The following is a 24,981-nucleotide window of genomic DNA, read 5'->3' as shown; positions in this document are numbered from 1 at the left end:
TTGTGCGTGTGCTAACTTTCTCTAGCCGCACAGATAGACTACTACTGTATTTTTACCATTTTTCTTTCACCTCATATTTGGTCTCAAATGCTGATACTATGTGGGAATGCATAAAGGTAAGTTTTGATGACTTATTGAGTGCTAATGTGCACATTTGTCTCAAGTTAATTCATGCTAGCGCACTGCCTTGTACCACACACATCAAACAACGATGTAATAATCTTTCTGGAAACACTTGGCTGGAACTTGAACTGGTGGATGTTGGGTCGGCATTCATTTTGTGCTTTTAATTTGATGTTATTCATGTCTTAGTTTTACACAATACAAATCACAAATTTACACAAATCTCCGCTCGCAGGAGATTTGTGGGAACACAAGCAGTAGTAGGTAGTAGGGCTCCTTTTAATTGTTTTTTGTAATATTCTCACCAAATTCTCATAAAAAATGTATACTTGAAATATTTGATGTAATATTTTGGGTGGCTCAGGAAGTAGAGCAGCTCATCCAGAAACCGCAAGGTTAACGTTTCCATCCTCGCTCCCGCCACCCAGTCACTGTTGTTGCGTCCCTGGGCAAGGCTCTTCACCCACCTTGCCTCCAGTGCTGCCCACACTATATGACATGTCGGAGAGGCCGTAGGCGCAAAACTGGAAGCCACGTTTCCATCAGACTACGATAGGGCAGCTGTAACTACAGATGTAGATTACCGCCACCAGTGTGTGAATGAAAATACAGTAAATTATTCATTCTAAACGATTTTGGAGGGGTCATCACTGCACAAGTTTGCACGGGCGCTTGTTGCTAGGTAGATTTCACAGGGCTCAATTATGCCAATGAAAATGTTGGCGCTCTTTCAAAACTATAAGGATTATTGGGCAAGATTGTCTATACACCTCGCATCCACAATGAGCCACCACTCTGTATTAAATATAAAATACACATCAGCAAGACCAACACGTTCGCCGTCATTCCATTCACATTAAAGGATCTTATTTACTGCGAGGGGAGAGAACACGACATGATGTGTGCTTGCGGCTCAGTTTAAAAAAAAAAACAAGTTTTGGCTCACAAGTGAAGAGGTGACTCTTATAAAAAGGAGAAAAAAAAGGGAAAAATGGGGGTGGTTATGAATTATTTCTATAAATGTGTCAGCGCTGTGGATTTAGTGGACAAGAGAGGTCAAAGTAAACAAGAACATGGATGCAGTACCATATGTACTGTGCGTATAGAGAAAAGTCTGTAATAATAAGAATAAGAAAAAAAAGCAATGGCACCCTGAAATTGGACCTTGGGGCGGGTGGTCTGCGTGTTCCACATGAAATCTCCTCGCTCGGTCCTTCCTCGCTGAACAGGGCAGAAATGTGATTTTAAAAAAGTGTGAGCCTGGGGCCTCACGTCAACAGGTGAACATGTGCTTATAGCCGTGCGAGATAAGTCCTGAGAAGGTCAGGGATGACTTTTCCAGCAGATGGATCTCACATTGTCTCCAGTGAGGTGCTGTAGCGTGTAAGCTGGACTTAATCCTCCAGGCAGCGTGTACAGCTTGCCTTGCATTTGTCTCCAAATAAGACTTTTAAAGAGTTTTTTTTCTCCACGGGGTGAAGAGCCGCCTGTCAGTCCTCCATAACATGCAGGGGGAGGTGGTATGAATTGATTCAAGGGCGACGCCTGACCCCTCCGCTCTTGTTAGTTCAAGCCTATGAAATATAAAATAGTAAGATTACAAGCTTCAGCAGAAGGAAATGTCTGCTATACTTTTGGAGCTGGGGTTTTTCTTTACGGTGTGTGTGCTAGTTATTAGCTTGTTTGGCTCCTTCGGGGCTCAAGGTGCCTATCGGTCAAAACAATCTCACAACAATTTTATGATGGATTTGTCATGCGGTTATATAAAGAGGACGATAGCGAGCGCTCCCTCCCTGAAGACTTGCACTGAGGAGGACGAGAAAAAGTGAAGGGTAATCAAAACATTTAGGTTTAACTTATTGGCTAACAATGTATTTTTCTGCTATAAAGTTTTCTTTTAATTGCATAAATGCTAGCACTAGTTGCGACGTTGTTGAAGTGATGATTGATCGCAGAAGAGGTAGCAATTTATCTGCTGCCTAAACGGGCAGCGGTAATCAAAACAAGGTAGTTTGGCTTTTGCTTATGGCGATAACAATATATTTTGCCAGTGTAAAGTTAGAACGCAGGGATCTCCAAATACAATCCATACTTGACACGCTAAGTGAAGTGACACACTGATACCAACAGGGGGTGCAATTGGGTTAGTTTGTCACCTTTAGAGGTACAGTAGCAAATCAGTGTTGCCAATAATATGTCAATATAATATATAGAATATAATATGTGAGCCATAGAATAAGCGCAGCATAATCTGTTGTTTGCTGTTCAATTGTGCTCATTTTCAAAAGTTGTCAATAGCCAACGTGTGACGGGAGAACTGGCCGAGATTAAATATTAGTTATTTTATTTTGATGAAATGGATAATTTTAAACAACAAACCGAGTATCAAGTATTTTTTTGTTTTAAACCTAATTAAGGTGTTTTTACTCACTTGTTTTGTCTCTCCTGAGGTCATGCTTTTTTCCTACAGTATTTTATAACATATGCAAATGTATGCAAATTAGACGATGGCGTCACCTAGCCACTGCTAGGACAGCCAATAGCTACTTTTCTTACTGAAACGTTGGCAACAGGGTAGCTAACAAGTTCAGTTTAGCTTAGCTTTTCACATACGATGCTAACAGCATACAAGGGGGTGCAGTTAGTTCAGTTTGCTGCCTGTTTGCCGAAAAGTGCCGTAGAAGCATAAGTGTCATTTCCGCCATTTTTGGTCTTTTGCTGGGACCCCTGATACAGGTGTGGCAGGTTTCCTCCACCACCCGGACCAGAAGTGCCAAACGCAGGGTAAGAGCTTTGCCTCGGATTTTGACGTTTTTGACAATTTAAAAGGGAAATGGGTCAGTATTGCTTTGTTCTCTTCAATTAAAAACTTTTCCAGTAAATCCTCCTGCTATATTGTGAAGACTATTCACGTGTGCTTTTTTCAGTGTTTCATTTCGATTCTGGTATCCTCTCTGGTTCTAGTAAGGGAGGGCGCAGTATCATTGAAATAACTATAGTTGTATATATTGTCTTTTATTAGCACTGAGGGAAAAACGTTATCACCGAGTTCCTTGTTGGTTTCACTTACTGTTCTATTAACTGCAGTGGCTCTCGTCTTATCCAAGTAACACTACTGACACCTAGTGGCATGTGGTAGAATGCTACTCCTCTTCACAGGTATGAGCCACATCCGGTGTTCATTTTATCTGGTTTTAGCAAGAACATAATTGATGCTTGGTCAGTGTACGTGGAAGTAACCCAAAGGAGGAAGAATCGTTGTCTTAAATTGTAATCTAACGAGAGGAAGTCATAACTTTCAAAATAAATATGAGACTGAATATTCTCAATTTAGCTCTAGACTGAGAACAAACTGATGAGGCGAAATATCTTCTAAGACAACCCGAACAGACCAGTTGCGATCGATTCTATGCCCTGAGAAAAGTACTATTATGAGGAAAAATAACTATTTTAGTAGCATAAAGTTGAAATATTAAAGAAAAAAACGTTTTAATATAACAAACCAAAATGTAATTTTTGAAAAGAGCTTGGGAAATTAAAAAAAAAAATTATATTATGAGAATGAAGTGAAAATATTATGGGAATAAAGTCAAATTCTATTTATGAGAATAAACACGTAGCACATTTTAGTAGCACAGTGTTGAATTAAAGAAAACAATACATTTTTAGAACATGCTGCGAGTCAGGATACTTACAGAAACAATTTCATTTAATGCACTCAATCACCATTGCTCATTGATCAACACGTTATGTTACGATTGGCTAAAGCCAAGAGTACTGGATCCCAATTGCAGAGATGAGTCAGTCCGTGTAACGAAAAGGTGACCACAAGGTGAAAAAAAAATAAATACAGAAAACACAAAAATGCAAAGTACAACATAAAACTACCCGGACCTAGTCACTGGGAAAAAAACAACTAAAGACGCTGCTGGCACAGAAAACACTGGAACTAAAAAGGTGCTGCAAAAAAGGTAGCGGAGAGGAAAAACACGACTGAAAACGCTGCTGAGAACCTAGCAGGAATCTCAGGCAAAAAAATTGGCACTCACCACTGCAGGAAAAAAAGGCCTGGCAGGGGAGGCTGTGATAATTACAACTAAGCAGAAGCAAAATGACCAGAGAGTTGCTAGACACAAGAGTACAAGGCTGGGAGGAGCAGGTAACAATGTGGCAACGAGTGCAGGTCACACTGCAGCTTAAGAGGGCTGGCTGGTAATTGCAGTTACCTTCTCTTGGTAGACTCAGTGGTGTGCTGCAACACATGGCAGATAGAGGGCAGCAGAGCAGCACACAGAACAAGACATGAGACAGTAATGTAGAAAAGAGCTTTTGAAATTCAGACCACATAATCCAAAAGATAAAAGCATTTAGGCCTACCATGGATCATTTGCGTGAAGATTCAAACCCTCATTTTACTGACTGTGCAGCCAACATGCTAACCACTCACCATGCGGCCCTAAGGCAAAATTATTTAACCAAACTGGAGCCCATGTTCCAATCACCCTGCCAAGTGTTTGGACCGAGGGGAGGGTGGAGACTAGCCACCAGAGGGAACAGGATTTTTAACCTGTGACCTTCATGCCATGCTAACCATCCATCCACTGCGCTGCCAAAAGAACTTTACCAATTCAAATCATCACGTCCGGAAAAGGGTGTCATCAAGGATGAGATCCTGCCCCAAGTGGAGGAGTTTAAGGACTTCATGGTCTTGTTCACGAGTGAGGGAAGGATGGAACGCGATCGCCAGGCGGATTGGTATGGCGTCTGCATTGGTAGGTTGTGAAGACAGAGCTGAGCCAAAAGGCAAAGCTCTCAATTTACCGGTGGATCTACATTCCTGGGGTGGGGTGGCTAGGCTATCCCTTACAGATAAGGTGGGAAGCACCGTTATTTGTCATTTGGAAGAAACTGGGACTTAGAGGAGCCAGATGAGGTGGCTCGGGCATCTGGTCAGGATTCTTCCCAAGTGCCTCTCTGGAGAGGTGTTCAGGACACGCCCCACCAGTAGGCAGCCTCGGGGAAGACCCAGGACACGGAGAAGAAATATGTCTCTCAAATGGAGCTAGACGAAGTAGCCGGGGAGAGTGAAGTCTGGGCTGCTGCCCCCTCCAAAAAGCGAAGAAGATGGATGGAATAATTTAAATAGCGCACACAGTAGCGTGGGGCTCAGCGGATTGTTGGACCTGTGCATGGTTGGCAGGTGTGTTCACACTGGTGTTGCTCCCATCAAAGTGGATGCCATCATTCCTGTATGCAACCAGTGTCAGGTCATCAAGCACTTCTTTCTGCAAATAAAATACAGGGAAATCTTGCTTAGTGCCCATTCAGTTTCCTATGCCGTAAAACCTTAACTTTCTTATTCATAAAGTGTTGTTTCAAACCTGAGCAGGACAAAGCCATGCGAAAAACGTGTTGGAGAAGAAACCCCTAAACCACCTGGAGAAGAACACACCTAGTATCATTTAGTAAAAGCCATCAGTGCATCCACATACGTACGTTCAAATGACCAAACTGTTTAAACAATCAAGCCCGTGATGAGTGGATGTAAACTTCTTTCATGTATCTCTCAGCCCATCAATCTACCGTAAAGTCGGGTGTATCAACCCCTACTTTTTTCTTTAACTTTGAACCCCGTGGCTTACACAGCGGTGCAGCTAATTTCTGTCAAAATTCTAATCTTGTGACATCTCTTCTACTTCAGAACTACTACTCATTGTTTAAATAGTGTGCCGCTTGCGAGTCATTGAGGAAACGGCAGCTCTTTCTTTGGCAGAAGCCAATCACGAGCTATCAGTGCACTCACAACGAGCTTGTCAACCTGCTGGAAATCGCAGGTGGTCAGAATATGTAACAGTATCCGACCTAGGCCGGGTTTTGGATCCCAAGATGCGGAGACGAGAGAGTCCGTGTAACTATTTATGATACAAAAGTAATCCACAATGTGGGGAAAACAAAAATACAAAGTACAACACAAAATCACCCGGACCTGATCACGGGGAAAAAACATAAGGGAGCTGCCAAAAAGAGTAGCAGAGAGGACAAAAATGCCAACACAAAACGCTGCTGAGAACCAAGCAGGAATAGCAAATACTCGAGTCACTCATCACTGCAGGAAAAAGGCCTGGCAGGGAATAAGGGGTATACGTAATGTCAGAGGCAAAACAGGGACCAGAAAGTAGGTAGACGCAACAGCACCATGCTGAGAGGCGCAGGTAGCAGGCGAAGAGCTGGTAACAATCTGGCAATGAGTGAAGGTGAGACTGCAGCTTAAGAAGCAGGTTGGCAATTGCCCACAGGTGTGCTAATTGGCTACACCTGTATCGGCTTGAAGGTGTACTGCAACATAAGGTAGAAAGAGGGCAGCAGAGCAGCACACAGAACATGACAATAACAACGTAACATGACAAACAACACTTGACAAACAACACTAAATTGGTCACACAAATATAAAAATATGTCCCAATATGAGTTAACCATATGGCATTGTGTCGGAGCAACGCATTCATTGGGGCGCTGCAATGACGTCAGCCTCCCTCTGGGCTTTGGTCTACGGTTCCTCTGACTCTGTCTGGCGGACAGAGGCAACATTGCAGTGCATCCACCATTTTATTTGCTTTCTTTGCTCCTCCATAGAAATGGTTTTCTCATTTTTTTTCATTTTAAATTCGGAATGGTACATGTTTGTATATTTCTGAGGTATAACATTTGAGTGTTAAGTCGTCATGTGATGTTCAATGTTGTTTGTAAGATGAAACCCTGAGTCAGACTGTTATTTTAACGACCTCCAATGGGTTGACAAGCTCGTCCTGAGTTTTTTTCAGCTCATGATTGGCTCCTGTCAAATAAAGAGCTGACTGGTCATCACGGACTTGTGCGTGCCACACTATACCATTTTACGACGTGGACACGCACAGCTTATACACCTGTGCGGCTTATATACGTACAAATGTGTGTTTTCCTCTAAATGTAGTGGGTCCGTGTTAGAGTATATGCCGGGATTTACGATAGCTACATTACTGCAGAGAAGTATAAATAAACGGTAAGTGGGTTTTCTTACCAAGCCAAGAAGAGTCCCAAGATTAACAAAATCACAAGAAAAGCACAGACTCCTGCGAAAATCAGCTGAATGAAACTCTTTTCAGGCTGGTCGGCAAGGCTTTCAAAAGGCTGGCCTGCAGACACAAAAGTGTTAAGTCTGTCTGAAGAACCGTATTGTTTATACATGCCCACCTGTAATCGCTACCCTGAGCATTGTTGACGTTTGCTGGCCAAGAGAATTGCTGGCCAGGCAGTAAAAATCTCCTTGCTGGGTCACTTCCAAGTGCCAAACTTCGCCCCAGGACACAATGATTAGTGTGTTATTCTTGTCAGTCATAAACCAGGTGAAGTTGCTGGGAGGGTTGGCCCGGCTTGAGCATCTCATGGTCACAAGGGTCCCAAACGGCACCGGACCTGATGGACTGATGGAGGCTACGGTGTCCCTGGGGTCAACTAAGAGGAGAAGAGGTACAGAGGTTATCTTTGTGTCATGTTTGGGCATTAAGAAGCATACTGTAGCCGGGGCCTCACAGAGAACACTCAGAGTTACACTGCTCCTGGTCTGTTGGGAATGTCTTTTCAGGTTGTAAACGGCGGAACACTCAAGATTGTAGCCGTGGTGCTCTGCTGTCAAAGTCAGCGTATCCTCGAGTTTAGTCGTGAAGGTTCCATCTGGGAGCTGCTCCACACGTTGCTGGTTGTCATCACTGTGATGCCACTTGAGCTGAGGCGGCGACTCCGGGCAAGGAGTGTAAGCATAGCAGGTCACGGTGATGGACTCGTTCTCTTTAAGCGGGCCTGATGGGAGGGTGATGGTCGTGTTCGGGGGGTGTTCTGTGGAGCCAAAATGACAATCAGGTTCATATTTCAATAAATGTGCTAGAAGTTACATCATTAGGGACACCAAAATTCAAGTACTCAGTCTACATGTGACACAATTAAGAAATGATTTGGCACAGAATTATTACAAGTTTTGCACCAAATTTACAATTTCTAATTTATTACATGGAACATTTTTTTTTAATTAAAAAAATCATTTGCAGAAGTTTGATTTTTTTTTCAAAAAGTAAAAAAAAAAACGGTTATTTTTATTTTATATATATATATATATATATATATATATATATATATATATATATATATATATACACACTTTTATCAAATTAAAAGCTTTACAAATTAAAATTTAATTTGTAATGGGGAACTTTTTAAAAATAAAAAATATACAGTTCTTTAAATTAAATTTAAAAAATAATTATAATTTTGCACGACAGAAACTTAAATAACCCTAAAATGAAATACAACTCTGAACCTTATAACCTAAAATAAGGATTATTTTATACAGTATTTGTTTAATAATTAGTAATTAGTTTGAGAGCTATTTTTTTCTATTTAAAATCTTATTTGTAGTTTTTGTATTACAACAAAAATAATTTTCCACTATAAAAATGTAAATAAAACTAAAATTACATAAAACCCTAAATCTTATAACCCTAAAATAAGGGTTATTTCAGTAAAACTCATTTAAATATTTTTAATATCCATTTGTTTCCATTTTTAGTTTTATTTGTAGATTATAGAAAATTATAATTTACAGTACTTGAAAAATTAACTTACAAAATATACAAAATTAATATATATATTTTTTTAATTAAGGTAATTTAATTTTTACAAATGAAAAGTTGTATTTCTGTGTATTTTGTTAAGTTTTTTTTTCCCCAAACCTACATTTCTACATTTGGATTTTTAAAAATAAAAATTTGAGACGCATGCTTCTCATTTGACATGCTCAGTTTGGCTGGGATAGGCTCCAGCTTCCCAGATGGACGGATGGATGAGTTTATCGTGCTGTACTGCTGTAATAGAGTGGCACAGTATGTTTGGAAAAGCACAATTCTGATTTTAGACATGTGTGAAGCAAAAAAAAAAGTCTTACCTGCAACTTTTATGTGAACATTTGCAGACAGCATGAATTGGAATTCTTTCTCAATTGTGAAATCAATTGTGAAGAAGTAGTATTGTGCGTATTCCGGAGTCACGTCGTAAAGCACAGCGGTGCAGTCCCCCTGGTCTAGACGTCCAGTCAAAACAAGCGGTCCAACATTGGACTCCTGACAGCTGTCATAAACCATGCTTACCTTCGTACTGTTCGCGTGGGTCCATTTCCCACACACTGACTTAGGTCTCTGGTCTCCCTTGTATGTAAATTTACATGGGATATAGAAACATGTTCCATCCAGGGCTTCCATTTTCACTGGAAGGGCGTTTCTAAAGTTTGCCAAATTATCACTAACATCGATGGTAACTGCGGAGGTAAATCATCATAAGCGCTAATATAGAAGCATGTTTGTTTTGTACATTTAATAAATGACAAGAGGCTCACATGAAATGTGGAGAACAGTCAGTAGTAGCGTGATTAAAGTCTTCATTGCCTCCATTATGACCCCAAGAAAGTCCACTCCCAATGTGGATTCTATAGGAGCAACATAGTGGAAATCAGCGCATGCCCATGGACCAAAACACACTAATAAACACAGTCAGTGGTTTCAAATACATGCTTTACACGCTGGATTTATTTATGCATTTGTTATTTATTTTTGCAAGACAAATTTAATGACATCAGTTCAGGATTTTTTTATTGGTTTTCTAATTAAGATAAGAGTTCCAGGATTTTTTTTGTATATATTTTATTTTTTATTTATGATGTTTTTAATCAAAGAAACAGTTGATCAAGGATTCATTTTTTTAAATTAAATTGCCTTAAAGTGTGATGTGAAGAGTTATTTTTTTTTATAAGTTTTATTTAAAAGGACTCAAAGTTGCATTTTGGAGCTTTGGGTCACTTTCATATAAGTGAAGTATTCCCACCACCCCACCCCATTTTCTAGTTATTTAAACAATTTCAGACCAAACCTTTTCTTTTTTTATTTTTTATGAAGTTACGTTTTTTACCCTTAGGTTCCAAAATGGTCCTTCAAATACAAGTATAATAAAAATGTGGTATTTTTTTTTTTATTCAATTTTAACGGCATTAAAACCAACTATAATCAAGTGGGTTTTTTATATTTAAAAATATATATATATATTATTTAAAAATATATCTTATTACACTTTTTACATAAGTTCTAAAAGAGTACATTATTTTTAAATTAAAATTTCATATGAATAAAAAAATTAAGTTCCAAAAAGGTCATACATTTTTTTAAATTAAAATGCATTTTTTAAAAAACAGATATATATATTTTGTATTAAATTAGGTGACATTTTTTTTTATCCTTATTAGTGTAATAATATTTTTCATTTTTCTGGACTTGAATAATTTTCAATTATTCAAGTCCAGCAACTTTGTATCATTGAACCATTCACAGGCCTTATATTAACAGGCCTGTTGCTGCATCGTGTTAGCTTTGTGTATGATTAGTAAAGTAAATCCTCCAAATATTGTCTCAACTTACCCTAAAGGCTTGACTACTGCTGACTGCAGTGGCACCAGATACTGTAGGAGCAGCTCTTGACTAAGCGATGTCATAGTAATGTTTGTAACATCATAAATAAATATAAACCGGATTGGTTGGCAAATCAAAGCCAATGTGTTTCTTACCTTCATCGATTCACACATCATAAACACATCTAAGAGATAACAACATCAAGGAATCGTGCATCATAGCATTAAAATCAAAGATGGCAAACATTTTCTATGTTACAGTAATCCCCCCCACTTCGCGCTTCTAACTTAGTGGCTTCGCTCTGTTCCAAAAAACATTTTCAAGCATAAAAATGGCTAAATGAAGTAAAACACAATATAAGGCATTCACAAGACGCATTTAAAGATGAAGTGTAGTAGTCTACACTGGTCGCTCGGTGTCAGTATTGTTACTGTAATATTTGTCTGTGTAGGCTCTCAGTCGTACAGGAGTTGTCCATTAGTTTCCCCAAAAATTGAGCATTTGCTTAGTTTCTTCAATAATTGGGGAATAGCAAATGCTCCAAAAAAGGCTTTATCAACACCGCAGGGACAATTCTAGTGGGCCTCAATCAGCAGTACATCTACACCTTAAAGCAACCAATCACTCTTTTGAGGACAGCAAGGTAAAGATTTTGGCCAAAGAAAACAGATGGTTTGAAAGAGGAGTAAAGGAAGCTATTTTTGTCAAACAACAGAACCCATCATTGAATCGGAATGGTGGTTTGAGGTTTAATTTGGACCCTGTGTTCAGCAGGTTACTGAGACCAAAACCCACAGCTCTTAGTCTTGCAAATGAGGTGGAGCCAGGGCCGAGCCAGAACAATAGATGCTAACGAGCCAGTATCAGAGTCGTTCATACCCAACTCAGGGAGTGACACTTCCCTTTTATCGGAGGTGCTAATGGCAGGAGAGGATTAGACCACAACTCCGCCCAGGCTTAGTGTAAGGAACCAATAGGAGGAGGGTGTTGGCACACCAATTCCGCCCACTCGTACTGTATTTAAGGCCTAGGCTACCAGCACTTATTAGTTCGCTGACGAAGCTCTTCGGATGAGGAGCGAAACGTCCGACACCTTCTTCACAGAAGTACAGATGACGTCTCAAGAAGCCTTTCCCTCGTTACTGTAATATTGACTTGATTGGCAACAATAGTGCCTAATAAAAACACGGTCTCCTGTTGCGGCCATAACCCGCATAACTCATGAAAATCTACTTGGGTTGAGTTGATAAAATGTCCTCGACGATCTCCTCAGCCTTTTCAAGTGCAGGCTGGCTAATGTCCAAAAGAACTTGACAAATAATGTTAAAAACGGGATTTGCCGGGTCGTAAACACATTTCCTTTGCTCTAACTACGAAAATATTCCATTAATAAGGAATCCTGCTTCGCAGTCGGGTGTGGAACCGACTAACTGCTATAAACGAGGGATTACTGTACACAACACCCAACAAATTATGAAGTCCCAAAGGAGACTGTACTTCCTGAGAAGACTGAGGAAATTTGGCATGTCCACCACAATCCTGAGTTGCTTCTACAGATGCACTATGGAAAGTATCCTGACCGCCTCCATCACTGTTTGGTACGGTAACTGTACAACGTGATAGGAAGGCACTCCAGCGGGTGATCAAGACCTCACAGAACATTGTTGGGGCAGCCCTCCCCTCACTGCAAGACATTTAGAAAACTAGAGTCCTACAAAGAACACACGACCTCATCAAGGACAGCACACATCCACAACACTCATTATTCACACTCCTACCGTCAGGCAGACGCTACAGGAGTTTGAAGTCCAGGACCACAAGGCTGGCAAACAGCTTTTACCCACAGGCCATCGGACTTCTCAACGAAGCACTCACACATGCCGCACACAACACACGCACACACTCATAGCACTTTATTATTTATTTGTATTCATGTCTCTTTTGTTGTTGTTGCTTAATTTATTGGTATATATGTTTCTCATGTTCTTATTCTTTCTTGTGTTTTCTTTCTTTTCTTGGGAGAATGAACAGAATAAGAATTTCATTGCATAGTATAACTGCCTGTTTTACTGTGCATATGACAATAAAACTCTTGAATCTTGAAAAAAAAGTTTTACACTGCTCATAAGCAATGGGAGAAAAAAGGTTGAGCATGTATATTTGTGGTGATTTGGCGACATCTGCTGGCCGTTCATGGAACAATAAATTATGTGAAGTACCAGTACACTTCAAAAAACTTTTATAGGTGTCTAACTATAAAAGTTATATTTTTAACATGTAGAAATGTGTTAGTTAAAGATTTTTTTTGTGTAACCTTTGGTGTATTTTTTTTATGATAATTGGGCATGTTTTCAACAACGTGACCGTTACATTTTAGCAAAAAACAAAACAAAACACAAATCTAATCTGAATGAAATGATATTGATATGATTGGGTTGTGACCGAAAGGACAAGCTCATGGGTAAAAGTGGGCGAAATGACTTTTCTCTGTCGGGTGGCTGGGCTCTCCCTGAGAGATAAGGTGAGAAGCACTGTCATCCAGGAGAAACTCGGAGTAGAACTGCTGCTCCTCCACATTGAGAGGAGCCAAATGAAGTGGCTTGGGCATCTGGTCAGAATGCCTCGCAGCATCAAGTCACGTCCGACTGGTAGGAGGCCTCGGGGAAGACCCAGGACAGGTGATATATCCATATATCCATAATCTATCCTTGAATCCCGTAATTCCATAAGAGATTTACAACACTCTTTAAACATGAGTTTAAAAGGAAAAACACCAAGACTTGTGTGTGACACTATTAACCGCAACTTTTTTTATTCATTTGCCTTTCTTAAATCTGCCTGGTGTTCCTCCAGTCTTCAGCTTCTTTTTAGCCGATCCTTTCACTTCAGGCTCCTATGTGGGAGATAACCATTTCAGCCCAGTGAGCGCAATATTAGACACAGACTGTACTGTTAATGGAGGTTTTATTGTTGGGAAAACTGCTGGCAAATCTGAACAAATTGCGTTGTTGGACCCGAGAGGTTCCACTATTCAATGTACTTTACCTTCCGTTTGGACGACAGAGACCCAGTGACGGAGAAGAACGAGTCCAGTCGTCCCTGTGTGCTCCCCTGGCGACTCTTCACGATCTTCTTACACCCGTTGCGGATCCTCTCCTCGCTGCAAGGATGCGCAATCAACTCTTTAGAAGAGGAGCTGCACGGGTAAAAGCATGTACGTTTGTGTCGTACCTGAACTGTTTCTCATCACACATGAACCGCACCAGCCCGTCCTCGTCCGGCTCGCTCCACTTCAGCTCCACTGCGGAGCAATCCACCACTTGTGGCTTCAAAAACAGCTCCCTGGCCTCCTTGTACAGCCAGTCCTCCGGAGCCGGGTGCTTCTACACGGAGGGTATGAGAAGAACACATCAGAGACAAAGCCATCTTTTTTAACCCTCCAGCGGCACTGGGATTACTCACATTGGGGTCGATGTTTTCCAGGATCTCCTCGATGCTGCCGTGTTGCTTGATCAAGTCGATGGCTCGCTTGGGGCCGATCCCCTTGATGGTGCCGCAGTAATCACAGCCCAGAAGAATGCACAGGTCTATGAACTTAGTGGGAAACAACAAGGTATGAAGTTGTCATTCAAAATACCACATGATCATAAACTTTACCTGCTCATTGGTCAGGTTGATGTCCTGCAGGATGCGTGTAAAGTGGAACTCTTGGACTGGAAGCTTCCTATAAACATTTGATTATTATTTTCACTGCAAGAATTGCAATATTAAATATTGTATTGCCGTATTTAGCAACACGGAAGACAGTCGAGTCTTCAAATAAGAAATATGAGTAACTGATTCCTTTGCAGATTTGCAGAGAATTCCCCCTAATTCCCCCCTCGTGTTAAACATATTCAGATTCACTCATGTATTCCATTCATATTTACTACTGCGCTGCATTACGACGCAAATGAACAGAAAACTCTATTACTGTCATGTTTTGAACAATTCCACCATGTGACCGTTCTCAAAGGGGATACACTTAATGACATTACTTTGCTTCGCTGGCAGTGAGGTGTCTCAGCAGGACGTTTGTTCCGAAAGTCAGCCCGTCCATGTCCTCTGTCGCCGTGGCAAAGACCTTCCCCGCTTTCACCAGAGCGGCACAGCTGGCCTCAGCCTCGCACGGCGCCTGCAAACATTAGGTTGAATTTGTAATGTGCAGCGCGGTACTCTGGCGGCCAGGTTTTTCAAAAGCTAATAACTGGACGGCATTAGTCTTATTTTTTTTCTGTATAATACAATATTACATGAGCCAATTATCTTTTATAGGACAGCAGCGCTCTTCTGTTGTTCCTACTGCAACGCTGGTCATAGATCCTATATGTCCGTAATGTCCAAAGTGGGGCCCAGGGGCCATTTGCAGCACACAGCATGCAAAAAGGCATAATGCAAGGAGAAAAGTAGAAATCCTGATTCTCATAATAGAGTGTACTTAAATACATACAACACCGTAAATTAAAAATTTCAAAATGTCCCCATGTTTTTATGGATCTAGTGTCAAAAATGTTAGTCAAAGGTCCCCGATATGACAGGACGATGCTGCTGTTTTTCAAAACCTTGTGCCAAAAATGCAAGTCAAAGATCCTCTATATGGTGGTTTTAAGGACTGACTGCAACCGTGATCAAAGATCATCAATATGCCAGGACCACTCAGCTGCTTTTATGAACTTACTGCCAAAAACACTAATCAAAGATCCTCTTCATGCTGTTTTTGTGAACCTATTGCCAAAAATGCCCGTCAAAGATCCTCTATCTGCCGTTTTTAAGGACCAGCTGCAACCACGGTAGTCAAAGAACCTCAATATGACATGACCATGCCGCTGTTTTTAAGAACTTGGTGCCAAAAATGCAAGTCAAAGATCCTCTATATGGTGTTTCTAAGGACCAACTGCAATGGCAGTCAAAGATCATCAATATGACAAGACCACTCTGCTGTTTTTAATTAAGCTTGTGCCAAAAACGCTAATTAAAGATCTTCTTTAAGATGTTTTTATGAACCAATTGCCAAAGATCCTCTACATATGTGCCGTTTTATGGACTAACTGCAACAATGCTCAATCTGATAGACCACTGTGCTATTTTTAGGAACCTAGTGCCAAAAATGCCAAAGATCCTCTATGTGCCGTTTTTAAGGGTCAAAGATCCTCAATCTGACAGGACCACTGTCCTGTTTTGATGAACCTAGTGCCAAAAAGGATAGTCAAATATATAGACCTTCTATTTTAAAGAGGAACAGGACCATGATCCTCGATATGAAAGGACCACTCTTCTGTTTTTAGAACCTAGTGCGAAAAACGGTAGTCAAAGATCTTCTATATGACAAGAATGCTCTGCAGGCCAGTTTGGATGTTATTCTTCACAAGCCATCACTTGAGTAAAACCTTGCTCTCCACTTCTCTTCTTGTCACTCTTCCCAAGCTTCCCTTTGTACACAAAAAGTGTGCCGTCATTCATGTTGATTTTTCAATGAATGCAAACAAAGAAAGGAAACCTCAATGTACGGCACTCCCATCAGGGCCAGCAGCTTCTTGCACTCGTCATTATGCTGCCTGGTGACTTTGACCAGACGCTTTGTGAGTTTGTCAATGTTCTCCTGTTCCCCTAAGAACACAAGATTAACACACTGTTAGTCCTACAGAGAAATACAGTGCAACCCAACGCCCGTCAGTCGAATTCATGTCATTTTCTTTACCCATTTCCTGAGCTTGTGCGAGCATCTTCTCAGCTTCTGCTCTTCTCTCCCCTCTCTTCTCCAGCTGAGGCCAAAAGGAAGAGTAAAGTTAGACAATTTTAGCCTTATAGCAATAACTTGTGTCACACACTAACCTCTCCTGACTTCAGCTGTGGGGGTTTGCCATCAAACACATAAACAGGCTTAATGCCGTGTTCCAGCATGCGGATCGTCCGATAGAACATTCCCATGAGGTGGCTGGGAATTGGAACACACACTCAAGTGAGAAATCTAGGGATTGTTGTGATTGCTTTGTTTTGTGTGCGGCTGTACCTCGTTGTCTCACCATCCTCGTTCTGCAGTACGTTTCCATCCTGTCGCACAGCAATCAGGAACTGGTAGATGCACATAGAGGCATCTATAGCAATTTTCCTGCCTGGAAAACGTATTATTGCGTCTTCTTAACAACGTATGACCTTGTTATTACATCTTAGCCATTGAAGCTTCATTCATTTACCAAAATAGTTCTTGATATCTTGTTCTTTTATGGCACCAGGAGCCTGATCTGCAATCAGCTTGGCGAGTCCGTGAATTCCCATTGTGGTCAAATGGAAAGCTCTGAAACACAACACCGTGTGAAGCTAGCTTGCATGGCGTACAACTGATATACGACTATGTGATACTTTCCATGTCAGAAGGACATGGGTTGAGTGGACATTCCCAGCGGATGTGTTACTTATAATCTAACATATATTCTATGACACGGGTATTTAAAAGTGGAACAAAGTTTAATTCAGCTGTCCCGTTTTGCAAGGTAATACCGCGGACGTGAGGTAGCTAGCCAACACGCAGGCAAACTTATCGATTAGCATTACAACGAGACATACATCGTACTCAGCAACACTGACATGAATGGACAGCTTTGGGATGATCCAAATGATAAACTTGCACTGAGTCAGCGATTGTTTACAAAACACTTACAATCGGTGTCCGCCAAGTGTTTGTGCACCGCAACGAGAATGTGCGTCGGTTTCGCGGGAAATGAAGCAAAAGGCATTACTAATCTGTCCATCGAAGGCACCCTTAGGAACAACAAGGAAGCGTTTCCGATCGATGCTTCCAAGTGCGATTAAACAGGACTTGTTTCTCAAAAGAATTCTGATTGGTTCGTTGTGGTGCCACGGAAATCCGGTCAACACAACAAATACTTCACGCATCGACGGTTCGTTATCGTGCTCAAATGTGTTATTCTGGTAACATATAACTTATATATACTCATTTATTTGTGAAATTTTCTGGAAAGGAGACGTTTATTGGGTATAAACGAGAAGAGAACAACGGGGGCGTGTTTTCTTTCTCCGCCCACTCCGGAAAACTGAAGGGATCTTTGGTAATTTTTTATTTTTATGGTGACGTGTAGTCAGGCGTCCCTCAAGTCGTCATTTTATGCACGTCTGTCAAATGATATGACGAAATGGACCGGACGACTGTTTAAGGCTTGACCTTTGCGAAAAATTCGTCGAGAATTTTTTGTAAAGCTTTGCAAAGTGTAGGAGCAAAGAGGAGACGGCCGGGGCCTGGAGGAATCTGACGGAGAGACAGGTTTGTTGGGCCAGCAACACACACCATTCACACTGGGCGATGAAATATTGATGTTTAATTTAGTATTTCAGAACCATAGCTGTACATATACTCCCGAGACACAGCCAAAGTTATATTAAATCATTGTCTTCGGTTCGACCTGCTTTTAAAAAAATGGCAAACACACTTGTGTAGTGCTGTTCAACTAACCTAAAATCAGCACAGCACTTCTGTTTTAAATACAATCTTTGACTAGCGTTTTAGTAGTAGCCTAGGTCATTGAAAACAACAGAGCGTTCCTGGCGTATAGAGGATCTTTGCGGAGCATTTCTTGCAGTAGGTCATAAAAACAGCATAGAGGATCTTGGATTAGCATTTTTTGTTTGATTTTATTTTTGCAGCAGCTCCTTAAATACAGCACAGCCCTCCTATCATATTGAGGCTCTTTACCTTGCGGACGAGCGTTTTTTGCACTATGTCCTCAAAAACAGCGGAGCGCTCCTTCCATATAGATGATCTGTGACTAGCGTTTTTGCGGGAGGTCCTCAAAAACAGCAGAGCGCTCCTGTTGCATATTCGATCTTTTTGCTGTAGGTCCTGAAAAAAGAGAGAGCACTCTTGTCATATAGAGAATGTTTGACTTGCATTTTTGCAGGTAGTCCTTAAACAAAATGGCACTATTGTTATGTAGAGGATCTTTGACTAGTGTAAACATATTTCTTAATAACTTCATGACAATATTTGCCATTTGGTGAGGTAATTAAAAACCGCAGATAGAGAATCTTTGTTGAGCATTTATTTATTTATTTATTTATTTTTACAGTAGGTCATTGAAAACAGCAAAGAGAGGATCTTGGATTAGCGTTTTTTACAGTAGGTCCTTAAAAACAGCAAAGCACTCCTTTTATAAAGACAATCTTTGACTGGCGTTTTAGTAGTGGGTCGTTAAAAACGTTCCTGATGTATAGAGGGTCTTTGACGAGCATTTTTTTTTTGCAGTAGGTGGTTAAAAACAGCAAGTAGTCTATGATATAGAGGATCTTTAATTAGTGTTTTTGCACTCCTATCATAGCGAGGATCTTTGACCAGCTTTTTTGCAGATGATCCAGCATGTAGAGAAAAAAAAAAGCAAAGCTTTCCTGGCATGGAGCAGCAAAAAAACATTCTGACAAATTTTTACTACATCAACTACATGTAAATACTTTTAATTAAGAGTAAATGTATCCATTTTGTAAACCATGTGTTTCTTTTTTTTACTATCAATTTATTTTATGTTGACATTACTTTGTGCGCTCATGCGCTCGCTACTACATCGGTGAGATTAATGAGGAGACAAAACAACAAAATTCAACTGACATGACGTGTAGTGGCTACTGAAAATGTGGTTTTGCTGATGAAAGTGCCGGGACAAGTTTTTCATTCTGTCGCACCCAGTTAACAGTTACTGTGTGTGCAGTTAATGGTTGAATATTTACATGTTCTGTGTTCACTGAAGTGATGTCACATTCAGTAAATAAGGAGCATTTGTGTTTGCAGCAGGCATTTTACACCGTGGAAGAGGTCACCCGCCAGGGGGCTGCCGGAAGACGATGATGAGCCTCTTCTGCATCTTGATCCTGTGCTTTTTCTCAGGCGGGACACTGGGCTATAAGCAAGGGGACAACGTGACCCTCTATGTCAACAAAGTGGGTCCTTATCATAACCCCCAGGAGACGTATCACTACTATACGCTGCCTGTTTGCAGGCCAGAAAAGGTCAGTCGTTTAAACCAACACACACGCAGCCATCATTTTACAATCAAATATGAAGATAAGGAAAACCAATTTACCACAGCCAAGCAGGCCGTGTCTTGCATGTGTTAAGTACACAAAAAAGTGGGTAATACCAGAACAATTGGACTAAATCACTTAATTTTGAAATTCATAGATACATTCCAAAATGTTAATACATTTTGAGGTAAAGGGACTTTTTATTTATTGGAAGTGACATAATACTGCATACCACCAGTGGTACTGGTATCACAGCTTGCAAGTGTACAATATCTAGCATCTTTGTTTATTATTTATGACTACCGGTAATTGTCCTCCAGGTGCATCACAAGTCCTTGAGCCTGGGAGAGGTGCTAGATGGCGACAGAATGGCCGAATCATTGTATCGCATTCGGTTCAGAGAGAACGTTGAGAAGAAAACCCTTTGCCAGCTCGCGCTGTCGGAGAAGCAGGTATGCTCCAGAATTTTCTGAACGCACCGTTGGGCAAAATGGTTGTGTTACCTTGCCATCAACATGTAAAATCTGCGCCATCAAACTGTGTAGTTTTAGTTGGAGGACATGACAGAGACAATCAGTCCATTTACATGCACTAAAATGAGTCATGAATTCAGTTGAATCCGGCTTTAAAACGCATTTTACTTTTTAAACACTGGACTATGGGAGTGGATATTGATCCCTCTTGCTTGTAAAGTCGATTTGTCATCAAAGCGGGCTTTTTTTTTGCACATGTGCCAGAACTCACGGAGCAGCATTAACATTAAATTCTCAAGAGGAAGAGAAAATATAGACACTACAGGAACAGTCTATGCTTTTGAGGAACACTATAAGCACACGAGCCATGCTGGGAGCCGGCATATCGCCCATCGCTGCTTCCCGGCATGCTTTGCAGCACTTATCTTGTAAAAAGGTAACATAGTTTTATTATTATCCTCCACGAGTGGTAGTAGTTGTACTGTGCATGTGTTCCCGACCTGTTGCTGTGTGATGGTTGTAGCGCCATGAGTCAGACTGTTATGTTGCGTAATGGCCTCCTGTTGGCTGACTTGGTTGAAATGTGTCCAGACAGTAATCCCTCGCCACTTTGCACTTAGAATATTGTGGCTTTACTCTGTCATGGTTTTTCACAAATATATTAATTCATAAATCATTTTGTTTTGTGCTTGAATATGGCCTATTATTAGTAAAAAAAAATATTATATATAAATATAATATTTTATATATATATATATATATATATATATATATATATATATATATATATATATATATATATATATATATATATATAATTACAGCAACTCACACAAACACGAGTATTATTTATGCCTCAAACGGCTTATTTTCTCTACTATATTGAGTAATTTGAGTGTAAAGGTGACTTTAGGGATGTTTTTAATGTCGAGAGGGTCTTACAGTGTGTTAAAACCCGTATTTAGAAGGTCGTAAACCTGTTTTTTGTGATGTAACTATGTACTATGCAGAACTTCACTTATCACGGTCGTGTCTGCAACCAAGCAACGGCGTTAAATGAGGGATTACTGTAACTGAAGCCTCGCCCAGAGGCCTCCAGTTGAGTTGAGTTTAAGACCCCTGCATTAAAACATGAGAGCATGCACATAGAAAGCTGCGTTATCCATCTGACCTGCCGGCTTCTACCAGAAAGAGTTAGCAATTAGCTTGTAGCATTCACTTCCATACAAAATACAGAACTATAGGAGTGTCATCGTACAGAATGTGTGTGTTGCAGCATAATGGAAAGCAATAGACAGACCAAGCATTAATGGCTCTCCGGAGTGTAGACATTCACTATAATAGTTATGATGCTGAATGCATGTGTATTTTTTTAGATGGACCAGCTTCGTGAGGCCATCGAGGAGCTTTACTACTTTGAATTTGTCCTGGATAACATTCCATTGTGGGGCTTTGTAGGGTACATCGAGGAGAGCGGCTTCCTGCCTCACAGCCACAAAGTATGACGTTGTTGTTCGTGTCTCTGCGGGGGTTTGTGGGTCGCAATTTTACTTTTTTTTTTTTTTTAAAGCAAGCATCATTTCGTCTCCATCAGGTCGGCCTGTGGACTCACCTTGACTTCAACATCGACTACAACGGCGACGCCATCACGTTCGCCAGCGTCTCCGTGAAGGACGTCAAGCCTGTGCCGCTAGAGGAGGGGGCGGGCGGCCTGACGGTCACCCACACATACAGCGTGCGCTGGTTTGAATCTCTCCCGCTCAACCCAGAGCACGTCAGAGACTATTCGTTCTTCCCCAAAACACTGGAGATCCACTGGCTGTCCATAATTAACTCTCTGGTGCTGGTGGTGCTGCTGCTGGGCTTCGTCATCATCATCCTCATGCGGGTCCTCAGGAGCGACTTTGCCAGGTTGGTTGAGAGTCTATACCTGCATTCTAGCATGTTTAATGCGACAGGTATGACACTATAATGATGTAATGTATGCTGTTTAATGGTACAACAGGTATAATGCAAAGGAGGAGGCGGGCTGTGATGACCTGGACCAAGGAGACAATGGCTGGAAGACCATACACACTGACGTCTTCAGGTTTCCTCCTTACAAAAGTCTACTCTGTGCCATTCTCGGAGTGGGGGCTCAGTTCCTTACCCTCGCCACAGGTGGTTATTACGTCTCAACCACACACACTATGCGCAATCTTCAGATACAGGAGGCGACTGCTCATGTGTTCCAGGAATCATCGTCATGGCGCTCCTGGGGATGTTCAAAGTGCACCACCACGGCGGCATCAACTCGGCGGCCATCGTCTTGTACGCTCTGACCAGCTGCGTGTCGGGCTACGTGTCGTGTGGCTTTTACACGCAAATAAACGGCAAGCGCTGGGTGTGGAACATCGTCCTCACGTCATCTCTCTTCTCAGGTGCGACACATCCCCTTTTATAGTGACACATTTGTCATTTGCATGTGTACAATTCTTTCATGTACATTTCCAATGTGTTTGTATTAAAAAAATAAAAATACAATCTCCTGCGTACCACTAGATGGAGCCTGCGTACCACAGTTTGAGAATGAGTGAGAGCAGGGTTTCTCACATGTTCTCAACCTCCCAAACCTTTACCAATGGTCATAAGGTCACGACCCAGTACTTTTTTTTTGTTATTTTAAATGTATTTGTGTATTTATTTATTCATACTTACCAAGCATGTGTACGGTGGAACCTTGGTTAGTGTCTGCCCCAGTGAGCGTGTTTTTCCGTTAATGTGGAAAATGTACGCCACAATTTTGGTTCTGTTTGAGTACATTTTCCGATTAGCGTGCAATTTTGCGCGCGTCTTGTCGCGTTATTAATACACTGCGTGAGTCCAATGTGTTTTTATCACATAACGTCCTACCAGCATCCTTAGCTTGCTCACAAAATGGCAACCGGAAGTCGGCTATCATCAGCGGTTGACTCTTAAAAATGTTAACACAAAACATGTTTGGATAGTTTTACAATTATATAAAACTATTCTAAATGCACATAAATGATGAATGAAAGGGACAAATGAACATTCAAGGTTACTTTGACCTTCTGTGAAGACAGGACTGTTCTCAAAGACAATGTGGCAGCAAAATCAACACCTTTCTCTTCAACACCACCCGTGTTTTGCACATAATTACATTTGCAAAGTGAATTTTAGAGGAATTTATTTCAATATTTTATCAAGGAAATGAGGAAAAACATATTAATTATATATCAATTTTACTTAAAAACTAAAAAAACAGGTCAGACATTGGTTGTATATTTATGTAAGTCTTCATCCCAAAGCTCCTCTGTTCCTCACCTGGAGTGTGGTCAACTCTATCCACTGGTGGAGCGGCTCCACTCAGGCTCTGCCGGCCACCACTGTGCTCCTCCTGCTGGGCGTCTGGGTGTTGGTAGGCTTCCCGCTCACCGTCATCGGCGGCATCGTGGGTAAGAACCGAGCGGGCAGCTTCCAGGCTCCCTGCCGCACCCGCAACATCCCCCGGCAGATACCCACACAGCCCTGGTACAAACACACTGCTGTGCACATGGCCATCGGCGGCTTCCTGCCGTTCAGGTGAGATCCTGTTGTTGTTGTTGTTGTTGTTGTTGTTTTGTGGTAAGTGACTAATTTACCATTCATTTCTAGTGCCATCTCAGTGGAGCTGTACTACATCTTCGCCACCGTCTGGGGCAGAGAGCAATACACGCTCTACGGCATTCTACTGTGCGTCTTCGCCATCCTCCTCTCAGTGGGCGCCTGCATTTCCGTGGCGCTCACCTATTTCCTGCTGTCCGGCGAGGACTACAGGTGGTGGTGGCGGAGCGTGCTGAGCACAGGCTCTACCGGCCTCTTCATCTTCGTCTACTCTATCTTCTACTACACGAACAGGTCAGCCATGAGCGGCCTGGTGCAGAGCACGGAGTTCTTCGGCTACTCTTTGCTCACAGCGCTGGTCTTCTCACTGATGCTGGGCAGCGTGTCCTTCTGGGCCTCACTGGCTTTTATTCGCTACATCTACCGCAGCCTTAAGATGGACTAGGAGTGCTTTGTGCATTCTGGAGATGATCGGATCTCACTTTGCACATTTGTTACTGGAGTAATGGGAGAACATGGGGCCTCTACTGGATGCTAAAGGTGCAAGCGGTGGAAGCTGTCATTGCATAACAACAAAGGGGGATATCTTAAAGGGATGAGCCCCGTCAGGAGTGAACCTCCTATCTGGTTCTTTCTACACATCAGTGTAGTTTTCACAGCATCAGGGGAACAATATTGACATTGTGGCCACCTTTGACTGTGATGTAAATAATCTTTTAAATAAAATACCATTTAGTAATAACTGCCTTTGATGGCTTTTTTGGCCGCTAGCCCGGGTTACAACACACATGGTCTTTGGGACATTCTTCATGCCGACATCCCAGAAGGACAGTTGACGTTTTTTAATAGAAAAACAAAATAATGAGTCAAAAACATGCTACGCTCGCTCACTCCACGGTAAATTCCTACTCGTAATTAATTGCTTCTCCCGTGGGGCTTGGTGGGGGACACGGATAGCGAGGTTCAGGTAAAATGTTGGCATTTGTGATGCGGCTTGCTCGCAATTAACCCCTCGACCCGTCGTTTCTAAGCACGGCTTCCCTCTGTCAGGGTTATCCAACAATATATTAATAAATCACGCTGTTTTGTGGTTGAATGCAGCCTATTACTTAAAAAATGCGCATATTTAGGCTAATTGTATGTATTTTTGCCTAAATCAAGCATTTTGAAGCATAAAAATTGCTAGATAAGCTAAGATACAAATATCCGACATTCATAAGACACGTTCAAAG

The 24,981-nt window shown here is 41.5% G+C and overlaps 3 protein-coding genes and 1 long non-coding RNA gene across 6 annotated transcripts; 2 read left to right on the top strand and 2 right to left on the bottom strand.

Annotated features, from left to right (window-relative positions):
- The first annotated feature begins 1,454 nt into the window (after window positions 1-1,454).
- LOC129174395 (uncharacterized) lies at window positions 1,455-8,190 on the top strand. Its single transcript, XR_008567445.1, has 3 exons — window positions 1,455-2,907; window positions 7,495-7,629; window positions 7,745-8,190. It is a non-coding gene; the product is annotated as an uncharacterized LOC129174395 (long non-coding RNA).
- On the bottom strand, window positions 3,748-10,673 carry LOC129174394 (myelin-associated glycoprotein-like). The gene is made up of 8 exons (XM_054766378.1): window positions 10,617-10,673; window positions 9,545-9,634; window positions 9,098-9,466; window positions 7,693-7,995; window positions 7,354-7,614; window positions 7,181-7,295; window positions 5,505-5,559; window positions 3,748-5,408 (listed from the first exon to the last, which is right to left on the bottom strand). The coding sequence occupies exons 2-8, from the start codon at window positions 9,597-9,599 to the stop codon at window positions 5,262-5,264; spliced, it is 1,305 nt and encodes a 434-aa protein (XP_054622353.1). The 5' UTR covers window positions 9,600-9,634; window positions 10,617-10,673; the 3' UTR covers window positions 3,748-5,261.
- Window positions 10,674-13,368: 2,695 nt separating this feature from the next.
- On the bottom strand, window positions 13,369-17,429 carry fen1 (flap structure-specific endonuclease 1). The gene is made up of 12 exons (XM_054766310.1): window positions 17,305-17,429; window positions 16,841-16,941; window positions 16,657-16,759; window positions 16,479-16,581; window positions 16,345-16,408; window positions 16,144-16,253; window positions 14,645-14,781; window positions 14,265-14,331; window positions 14,070-14,201; window positions 13,839-13,990; window positions 13,653-13,767; window positions 13,369-13,500 (listed from the first exon to the last, which is right to left on the bottom strand). Exons 2-12 carry the CDS (start codon window positions 16,920-16,922, stop codon window positions 13,423-13,425), a joined length of 1,143 nt encoding a protein of 380 aa, XP_054622285.1. The 5' UTR covers window positions 16,923-16,941; window positions 17,305-17,429; the 3' UTR covers window positions 13,369-13,422.
- A 58-nt stretch (window positions 17,430-17,487) lies between these two features.
- tm9sf1 (transmembrane 9 superfamily member 1) lies at window positions 17,488-24,510 on the top strand. 3 transcript variants are annotated; one of them, XM_054766308.1, is made up of 9 exons: window positions 17,489-17,925; window positions 19,444-19,658; window positions 19,994-20,125; window positions 21,523-21,645; window positions 21,741-22,057; window positions 22,152-22,306; window positions 22,381-22,566; window positions 23,455-23,728; window positions 23,801-24,508. In XM_054766308.1, the coding sequence occupies exons 2-9, from the start codon at window positions 19,494-19,496 to the stop codon at window positions 24,192-24,194; spliced, it is 1,746 nt and encodes a 581-aa protein (XP_054622283.1). In that variant the 5' UTR covers window positions 17,489-17,925; window positions 19,444-19,493; the 3' UTR covers window positions 24,195-24,508. The 3 variants fall into 3 exon arrangements, with proteins under 3 accessions (XP_054622284.1, XP_054622283.1, XP_054622282.1); XM_054766307.1 differs by having other exon boundaries at window positions 19,441-19,658; XM_054766309.1 differs by lacking the exon at window positions 21,523-21,645 and having other exon boundaries at window positions 17,488-17,925; window positions 19,441-19,658; window positions 23,801-24,510.
- The last annotated feature ends 471 nt before the right edge of the window (window positions 24,511-24,981 follow it).

Source organism: Dunckerocampus dactyliophorus, chromosome 21 (genome assembly GCF_027744805.1).
Source record: "Dunckerocampus dactyliophorus isolate RoL2022-P2 chromosome 21, RoL_Ddac_1.1, whole genome shotgun sequence".
NCBI lineage: Eukaryota > Metazoa > Chordata > Actinopteri > Syngnathiformes > Syngnathidae > Dunckerocampus > Dunckerocampus dactyliophorus.
The sequence above is the reverse complement of the archived record's forward strand: the minus strand, read 5'-3'. Positions and strand labels throughout refer to the sequence as shown.

Excerpts from the sequence above, each read along its gene's own strand:
- fen1 (XM_054766310.1), bottom strand. The coding sequence starts at position 16,922 with ATGGGAATTCACGGACTCGCCAAGCTGATTGCAGATCAGGCTCCTGGT. Across the intron at positions 16,582-16,656 it reads GAGGATGGTGAGACAACGAG|CCACCTCATGGGAATGTTCT; the intron begins GTACAGCCGCAC and ends TCCAATTCCCAG. Across the intron at positions 16,254-16,344 it reads CGCACAAGCTCAGGAAATGG|GGGAACAGGAGAACATTGAC; the intron begins GTAAAGAAAATG and ends TTGTGTTCTTAG.
- tm9sf1 (XM_054766308.1), top strand. The coding sequence starts at position 19,494 with ATGATGAGCCTCTTCTGCATCTTGATCCTGTGCTTTTTCTCAGGCGGG. Across the intron at positions 19,659-19,993 it reads CTGTTTGCAGGCCAGAAAAG|GTGCATCACAAGTCCTTGAG; the intron begins GTCAGTCGTTTA and ends ATTGTCCTCCAG. Across the intron at positions 22,058-22,151 it reads CTCAGGAGCGACTTTGCCAG|GTATAATGCAAAGGAGGAGG; the intron begins GTTGGTTGAGAG and ends ATGGTACAACAG.
- LOC129174394 (XM_054766378.1), bottom strand. The coding sequence starts at position 9,599 with ATGGAGGCAATGAAGACTTTAATCACGCTACTACTGACTGTTCTCCAC. Across the intron at positions 7,996-9,097 it reads TGTTCACATAAAAGTTGCAG|AACACCCCCCGAACACGACC; the intron begins GTAAGACTTTTT and ends TTGGCTCCACAG. Across the intron at positions 7,296-7,353 it reads GCTCAGGGTAGCGATTACAG|GCCAGCCTTTTGAAAGCCTT; the intron begins GTGGGCATGTAT and ends TTGTGTCTGCAG.